This window comes from Aethalodelphis obliquidens, unplaced genomic scaffold (assembly GCF_003676395.1).
Source record: "Aethalodelphis obliquidens isolate GAN/ISIS:26980383/991018 unplaced genomic scaffold, ASM367639v1 scaffold9, whole genome shotgun sequence".
Taxonomy (NCBI): domain Eukaryota; kingdom Metazoa; phylum Chordata; class Mammalia; order Artiodactyla; family Delphinidae; genus Aethalodelphis; species Aethalodelphis obliquidens.
In genome coordinates, this window is record NW_020837953.1 from 25,196,076 (window position 1) to 25,204,478 (window position 8,403).

Sequence of the window (8,403 nt, forward strand, 5' to 3'; positions counted from 1 at the left end):
CCGAGTGGGAGATGCCTGGGGGTCTCCCAGATGGTTGTCCCATGAGCCATTTGTGTGTGTTCTGGGACTCAGGGCAAGTCTAGGCTGGTTTTGGCCGTTGTCAAGGTCTGAGTGGTGTGTATAGGGGAGGATGAGGGATTGTGTAGCCAGTAAAGAGAAGGGAAGTTCCTCATCCTTGAGGATCTGTGAGGGGCCTGTTAGCTTGGATGCTGTCCGTGGGTCCCTGGCCTGTGGGCGTGGGCCTCCTAGACACACTGGCAGACTGCCCATCCGGGACGTGCTCTCGGCACTGCCCCACGCACAGCAGGCCTGCCTCTCCTACCCTCCAAGGGACTTACCTCTGGGGACCTGTGCTGGGCAGGGTTCGGGAGGCCGGAATGGGGGAGCCATGTGCACTCATCTGAGTGACACTCACTGAGAACCAACTCATGCTGGCACAGGGTCTCCTGGGGTCCCTCCCCTCCTGCTTTGACCAGCTGGTTGCAGAGTCCAGAGACCCCTGGGTCAGCCTCTGGGCTTCCCACCACGTCCTGGGGGCATGCTCTGTGTGTGGTGTGGGTGTGTGAGTGTGGTGTGCCTGTGTGTGTGTGTGTGTGTGTGTGTGTGTGTGTGATGGGTAAACCTGGATCTGAGGTTCCAGGGCTCAGAGGCCCACTGAGCGGTCTTGGCCTCCTCTCCAAGGTCCATTGTGAACCCCCCTGCTTTCCTTCCCATCACTCCCTCCCTGGTCTGCAAAACACTGAGAAAATCGTATTTATTAAGGGTTTGACATACCCTATCACCATATATAAAATCCCCTCCAGCCATCAACCTTCCTGCCCTGGGGCTGAGGACCCAGAGACCAATTTGCTTCCCAGCATTAGCCTCTGGGTGGGTCTCCTGAGCTCCACACCCACGTTCCTCACCTGCCCTGCCGTGGCCTTAGGGAGCAGGCAGAGGCTCTGGTGGTCTCAGCCACTGACCTCACCCGTTATGGATACCCACCTGCGTCCACTGTGCTTGATCCAGCCTTCATTAGGACAGAGTTCCCATCCTGGGGGTGCTCCCCCTGGGAGAGGGCATACGGTGGGCATGTCTCAGGCAGGTGAGTCCAGCGCTGAGACCCCCGGCATCTGGAGCCAAGGGTCTCCAGGCACCTCTTGCCCACCGGGTGGGTGACCTCACTGAGGTTGAGCATGGCTGCGACCACCACGAAGTGTGTGAAGACCTTCCTCCCCGCGGGCCGGGAGGTGTAGCAGTCCGCAGTGCGGGGGCCTGGCGACTCAGAGCAGGCCACCACGTGGGGCATGTCATGGTCCTGGTAGAGGCGCTGAAAGATGTAGAGGAAGCCAGAGTCGACGGCCGCCTTGAGGAGGAGACTCAGCAGGTCTGTCCCCCAGAGCCCGCCCCGCTTCTCGTCCAGGTCGTTGTATAGGGATGGGACGTCGGGCCCGTGCTTCAGGCGGTGCTTCCGCTTGTGCTCCTGGCGGTAGACCACACGCATGACCACGAGCAGTGAGGGACACGTGACCAGGATGAGCTGCAGGGCCCAGAGGCGCACGGGGGACACGGGGAACAACTCATTGTAGCAGACGTTGGCACAGCCCGGCTGGCGGGTGTTGCAGATGAAGCCCTTTTGCTCATCATCCCACAGCTCCTCGGCCGCCACCACGTACACCAGCACGCGGAAGATGAAGACCACGGACAGCCAGATGCGGCCCAGTGCCGTGGGGTACTTGTTCACCCCATTCAGGACGCCCCGCAGGAACCCCAGTTCATGCTGATTGTGGCCTTTGTTCCTCGTGTGGATGATCTAGACCAGGGGGTCCCAAGGCCTAGGAGAACCTGGAAATGGGAACCTTCATTAAGGGTGTGACTGGCAAACCATTTCACGACCACCGTATCATCATATCCACACTGGCAATGACTCGGTGGGGTAAGGATTGCCATTGTCCCCAGTTCACGGGGGAGTAAGCTAAGGCCCAGAGAGGAACACGCCCAAGGCCCACGGCTGGAAGTGGCAGAGCTGGTCTTGAACTTCCATCTTCCAGTTCCAAAATCAGGGCATATTTTATTCTACAAAGTAATAGATACATGTGAAGGGTAATCGTCCTGCATGATGTGCCCACCAACCTCATCGACTCCAACCTTCAGGCCTGCGGCGTCACATGATTTCTGAAGAAATAGTAACAAAGTGTGGGTTGGACGATCTGCTCTCCCATCAGCCCCCAGGGCTGGAGCCGGCAGGACGGGAGGGATGTGCATCTTTTTTTCTTGGCCGCATGGCATAGCGTGCAGAGCTTCTCCTACCAGGGATCGAACCCGTGCCGCCTGCAGTGGCAGCATGGAGTCTTAACCACTGGACCGCCAGGGAAATCTGAGGGATGTGGATTTTTATCCTTCAACTTTCTCCAACTGAGCGCCAGCATGAGCCAGGCCCTGTGCCTGGTGGGCAGACCCCGGAGTGATATCCATCCTCATTCTCCTCTCCGGCTCCAGGATGTCCCCCACCCTGACATTCCCTTCCAAATGAAACAGGCTCTTTGGAACCATGGTGGCTTGGTATCATCCTGCCACCCCTTCTTTTGGTGCTGGGCCTGAGGGCTGACTGTCCTGACCACAGTGGGTTCCTCTGGAATTCCAACCATTCCAGCCTTTGGGAGGGATTGGGGAGGGGACAGAGCTAAGATTCTGGCACGGTCCTCCCCCCACCACCTACCTTTTCTTTCAGGGACATCTCCCCTCTCCGTCCGCTCAGTGGCTGTTTGCTGCCCACACAGGCCATTGTTTCATTCAGGCTGTGTCCTGCGTGCTCCATCCTCCACACCCCTTACCTGCAGTGACATCGTTTTCCACCTCTGGCCCTGGGCCCTCCCCTATCCCTGACTCAGGTATCAGCATCTTCACACCTTGTGCCTCTGGGACATTTTCTGAGCCTCCTCCTCCATCGTTTCTGGAAGAATGCCTCACCGGTACTTAAATGGTCTGTTCACCTGTTTTCCGTGCCAGACTGTCAGCTTCTGGAGGGCAGCCTCCGCATATCATTCGTCTCTGGTTCCCCAGGACTCAGCACCGAGCCTGGCCCAGTGAACACACAATAGACATTTGCTAAACCCAGTCGAAACCCCACTTCTTCCTCATCCCTCCTCTTATTTATCTCTTCTCTAGTCTTCTGTCCTCCCTTTGGTCTGGCAGAACATTCGTTCCCCTCCTTGGGGCTTCCCTGGGGTTTCTCCAGAGATCCTCTGTGCCCCCTACTCCTCCCTGAAGTCTGGCCCACAGCCCGAGGTCCCCTGGGGATCGTCAGCCCATCCCTGCCTCCCAGCCCAGCCTCCTTCCCGATTTGGTCCTCACCTTTCTTGGGTCTAGCAGCCAGTCTCCTGTCCCTGGGCCGGTCTGTCTGTCCATCTGCCTGAGGGCCTCCTGGAGGCAGCTTTTGTTCCTCACTCCCCTGCTGGGGGAGCTTTCTGAGCCAGTGAACCAAATGAGAGCGATTGGGTGGGCAGGCAGGTAGGCGGGCGGGCTTGCTGGGCACACGTTCAGAGCAAACACCTGTGTCTCTTCTCCCCTGGCCCACGCCTTCTCTGCAGCTTGGCCAGGCATGGCTGGGTCTGGCTCCCTGTGCTGGCAGGGACACTGCTCGAGCAGGCGCAGGAGCCTGGTAGCCTCGTGTTCGGGACCTGGTTGGCACCAGATGGCATTGTCCCTGTCCCCCTCCCATTGCCCTATTGCCCCCGTCCCCCTGTCCCCAGGCCTCTCTCCTACCTTTCCTCTGGAAGCCTGGTTCTGAGGCCCTCAGCAGCTGACATCTATGGATCTATGATCCAGTCCAGGATTGCATTCTACCCTGGCAGGGCATTTCTGGGGACTAGAGCTTGGGCTGCTGGTGAGTTGTGTAGGGCGTGGGAGGGCACCGCTGCCCTGGTGGAGACAAGGAATGCAGGTCGCAGCATGAAATGCACAGCCTCCCTGTCCAGCCTCTATGGGCCTGGGTTTCCAGGGAAGTCGGAGTGTGACCCAGTGGGGGCTGCAGAGAGGCCTTGGGCCTGGAACAGTGAACGTTAATGTGCAGCCAGGGAGGGGCTCCTTTGCCTCATTTCCCACAAGCATTTATAGAGCACTTCCTAACACCAGTGACTAATGCTTATGTGGCCTTTTTACAGCCGGCTAACCCCATCCGCAGTCGTGAGCTCATCCAGACTCACGACCCCACCAGCTCAGCATTGTTAACCCATTTTGGAGAGGAGCTGTAGTCGCTTTCTTAGAGTTCCACTGGAACTTGTGTTCAAATGCAAGTGTTATGACTCAAAAGTCCATTAACTTTCCACCGAGACACGCGGTTCCCCATGTAATTAAGCTCCATTCTCTTTGCAGACAACCCATGGGCCTAAAACTGCAACTGAGGATAAAGGCTAGACTTGAGCATGAGCAAGGGGCATGACACCCACAGGAGTGCTGGGGGCGCTCTTACCTGGCTAGATCAAGTGCAGCCCTTTGCAGGGGCAGAGATGTTGACCCCATGACCTGATAAGGCTCACAAAGGTCGAAGGATCAAAGGTCACCTTGAATCAGTGAATGAATTGACTTTTATTAAGCCCTGACCATGGGCACCACACACTGAAGGCATGTGCACATCCATTCTCGTATTAAGCCCCTCCTCACAGCGGCAGCCCTGTTGGGGGGCGCCTCATCATCTCCGTTGTACACAAAAGGAAGCCGAGGTTCAGCTCCAAGGGGTAACTTGCCCAAGGCCACACGGCTGGGGTAGGTGGCAGGAGCTGGGGAAAAGGGATCTGAACCCAGGTCGTCGGACCCTCCCTCTTGCCTGTCCCCACTCCCCGCACAGCGCTCCCACCCCCAAGGCTGCACCTTGGCTGCCGGGTCCTTCCAACCCAGGCCTGACCAGGCAGCCCCTCACAGGATGGTTTTATTCACGTGGTCTTGAGGGTGGTCTGGTAAGAGAGGAGGGGGAGCGTCTGAGCCCAGAAAGGTGAGGTCGCCCAAGCGGAGGTCGTCCTGTTTGGAGGAAGCGGTGGCCCAGTTCCGGCGGTGGCCCAGGCCCGTGGCCCGGGCTTTCCTCACCAGCAGGCACTCCCGGTACCTCTTGTTCACTAGGTAGGCCAGCTCCACCAGGTTGAGCACGATGCAAACGACGGCCATGATCACCATGAAGAGAGTGAAGATGTTCTTCTCTGTGGGCTTGGAGATGAAGCAGTCCACCGTATTGGGACACGGAGCCACGTGGCACCTGACCACGCGAGGGAGGGTGTATTTGGGGTAGAACGAGTGGAACACGTAGAGGAAGGCGGCATCCACGCCGGCCTTGAACACCAGGCTGCAGACGTATGTCCACCAGAGCCCGCCCCGCTTCTTGCCGGGGTCCGGGTAGAGGCGTCCGCCGTTCTTCCCTGCTGCCTCTTGGTGCTTCTTCTCCTGGGCCTCGCGGTAGGCCACGTGCATGACCACGAGCAGCGAGGGGCACGTGACCAGGATGAGCTGCAGGGCCCAGAGGCGCACGTGGGACACGGGGAAGAACTCGTTGAAGCAGACGTTGGAGCAGCCCGGCTGGCGGGTGTCACAGTCGAAGTCCTTGTGGTCATCACTCCACACGCGCTCGGCCGTCACCAGGTACACCAGCACGCGGAAGATGAAGACCAGGGACAGCCAGATGCGCCCGAAGGCTGTGGAGTACTTGTTGACCCCGCTCAGGAGCCCCTCGAAGATCCCCCAGTTCATGGTGGCCCCGGGCGTCGGCCGCTACTGCAGGGAGAGGATGACTGTCATTTCCCAAGTTTATAGAACGCTCACGCTCAGCACCTTATAAGACAGTGTCACTGGATTGGATCCTCCCAGCCACGGCGGAGCTAGGTTCTATTATCGTCCCCTTTACAGCTGAGGGAAACTGAGGTTCAGAGGGGTTGTGCAGGGTCACACACGATTAGGTGCAGAGCTGGGCCTTGAGCACAGGTCATTCAGCCCAGAGCCCAACTCTTCCCCATAGCAGTGGGTGAAGGCAGGTCCGGGGAGCCACTCGTCCTCCCAGGTCTTAAGGAGGTGGGACATGCTGACTTCCCTCTCTCTCCCAACCATGGCCCTCCTCCTCAGCGAGTCAGACCTGGGGATGACTTCTCCTTTCCTTTCTGAGCTAGGCTGTCTCCCCTTAGACAGCTTCCTCCCAAGGGGAACCCGCTCTTTGCCTTTTACTTGGTTTGGGGGATGGGGCTAGAGAGGAGGCTGGAACCTCGTCCCCAAACTCCCGTCTGGTGTAACACCATAAATATCGAGGCAGTGTCCTGCTCACGTGCGGCTCACTTGAAGCAAGGCCAACGGCAATGCAGCTGAAACAAAAGCGATGATTCTCTTGATATTGATACAATAGGCTTCGTAGAGTAGCCTGGTATTCCTGTGCTTCCCAAACTGGTGTTCCATGGAACCCTGCTCAATAGGCTGGCAACAGAAGCAGCAAGAGAAAAGGCTTCTCTTCTGTGTTCAAGAAAAGTAGTCAAGCACTATGTTCAGCGCACAGTTAAATAGGTCCCTTTACTTGACCATGCTAATAAATTCACATTATGAATCTCCCAAAGGAGGACAGAATATGCAGCATTGCACCAACTCCTTTGACTGTAGAACCCTTTTTTGTCATCTTGTAGAACAGCCTTGTCAAGACACCGAAATGGGAAATGCTGCTCTGGTCAGTTCTGCTGGCGAGTTTGGTGTGATGAACACACAGGAATCAGATTTACCTCCAATTAGGGAATGTGACTATGGTTCAGAGTGAGGGGCGCCCACGGCCTCTCTTGGAATTCCTCTGTCTGGCTCCTGGGGGCGGTCCACTGAGACCTGTGCACGGTGGTCTTACCCTACTGGGCTCCCTGGGACCTCAGGGAGCCTGTCTGCACAGCCTGTTGCTCTAAGGGGTTAGTGCTGGTCTAGGCCAAAGGTGACTGTGCTGTCCTGCCCCCGCCGCCCCCTCCACCAGCTGCGTGATCCACTGCAGATGGGCAGGGTAGTGATAAAAGCCAGCATTTATCGGGTGTTTATGCAGCGCCAGCACTGTTCTGAGCACTTGGCATGAATCAATACAGCAACTGTATAAAAGGGTATATGTTTTATTCCCAATTTACAGATGAGGAAAGTGGAGCACAGAGAGGTTTGCTCATAGTTACACAGCTGGTAAGCGGCAGAGCTGGGATTTGAACCCAGGCAGGCTGGCTTCGGAGCCCACACTCTGGGCCTGGGCCCCTTTCCTTGGGTTTCGGGAAGCTGCCTGCTGTGTCCACTCCCTCCTCCACCAGGTGAATCCCCGGTAGGGGAGGCTGGGGGTGACTCTGCTCCCTGCCCTGTCTCTCCACTGTCCTGTCTACATAAGAATGTGGGCCCCCCCGCTCTGAATCATCCGCTTGTCTTTGCTCAGTCCTGCTTAAGGTGGGTGGAACTCCTGGCAGCTTCTCAGGGAACACCCAAGGAGGCTCTAGCCCAGGGGTGCTCCGCCCAGCCCAACCTGGGGTTGGCGGGGTTTTGCAGGCCCAGGCAGAGCTGCCCCATCTGCTTAGCTCCTGGCCCCTCTGGGAGCCCCTCTCCCACTCAGTCCCTGGCTCCCACCTCTGCTCAGCTGGGGAGAAAGGGGAAAAACTCAGAGCAGAGGAGGGGGGGGCCCATCTTCATTCCTCCACCATCAGGACGCAGGGCGGCCTTGTGTTCAGGCCACTCCCCCGGCACTCCACCAGAGAAGTCTCCCCCTTCCAGGTGTGCTGAGGGGCAGAGCACATCTGGACACAGATGGCCTTACCTGAGTGGCTACTCCTCTGGGCTCTCTGGGTACCGGCTCCTGGCTGCCAGCCATCGAACTCAGCAGGCAGCGGGAACTCATGTCAGAACCAGGGAGAGTGTCTGGGGAAGCCCGTTCCTAGGACAGAGCCTGCACATTTCGGCAGGCAGCCTGGGTGTGCCGCCGGCCAGGAGGAGGAGCTGCGCCAGGCACTGCCACTGGCTGGGCCCCAGCCTCCCCAGACTGCCTCTGATGAGGCCAAGGAAATTTAGGGGTTCCCTCCTCCCAGGGGCTGGGCCCCAAATCCTGGCATCCTCTTGGGAACAACCACAGGTCCACTCTGAGTCCCCGCTTGTCTTCCCATCCCTGGCATTGTGTGGAAGAAGCCGAGGCCTGACCTGGCTTCTTATCCTTTCCAGAAATTCCCACTGCCACTTCTTGGGACGCTATGGGCCGCTCCAGACACTCCTCCCTCTCTAGTTGCTGCTCAGTGGCCTTCTGTTCTCACAGCTTCAGTTACCTTTGGAAATGCCATGAGTCCCAAATTCTCTCTCCAGCCCAAATGCTTTTGCCCATCAATAGTCCCCACCTGGATGCCCTTCCTTCACCTTTCTCCTCACCTGGCCTACTCCTCCAAGAAGCCTTCCCTGACTGTG

The 8,403-nt window shown here is 57.9% G+C and overlaps 2 protein-coding genes across 2 annotated transcripts; both read right to left on the minus strand.

Annotated features, from left to right (window-relative positions):
* Positions 1 to 803: 803 nt before the first annotated feature.
* On the minus strand, positions 804 to 2,927 carry GJB4 (gap junction protein beta 4). The gene is made up of 2 exons (XM_027108277.1): positions 2,889 to 2,927; positions 804 to 1,792 (listed from the first exon to the last, which is right to left on the minus strand). The coding sequence occupies exons 1-2, from the start codon at positions 2,925 to 2,927 to the stop codon at positions 971 to 973; spliced, it is 861 nt and encodes a 286-aa protein (XP_026964078.1). The 3' UTR covers positions 804 to 970.
* A 1,619-nt stretch (positions 2,928 to 4,546) lies between these two features.
* Positions 4,547 to 7,903, minus strand: GJB5 (gap junction protein beta 5). Its single transcript, XM_027109183.1, has 2 exons — positions 7,769 to 7,903; positions 4,547 to 5,739 (listed from the first exon to the last, which is right to left on the minus strand). Exon 2 carries the CDS (start codon positions 5,713 to 5,715, stop codon positions 4,894 to 4,896), a length of 822 nt encoding a protein of 273 aa, XP_026964984.1. The 5' UTR covers positions 5,716 to 5,739; positions 7,769 to 7,903; the 3' UTR covers positions 4,547 to 4,893.
* Positions 7,904 to 8,403: the final 500 nt, after the last annotated feature.

Coding starts and splice junctions, on each gene's coding strand:
- GJB4 (XM_027108277.1), bottom strand. CDS start 2,927: ATGGAGGAGGAGGCTCAGAAAATGTCCCAGAGGCACAAG. Junction 1,793..2,888: donor AAATGTCCCAGAGGCACAAG/GTGTGAAGATGC, acceptor CCCCTGGTCTAG/ATCATCCACACGAGGAACAA.
- GJB5 (XM_027109183.1), bottom strand. CDS start 5,715: ATGAACTGGGGGATCTTCGAGGGGCTCCTGAGCGGGGTCAACAAGTAC.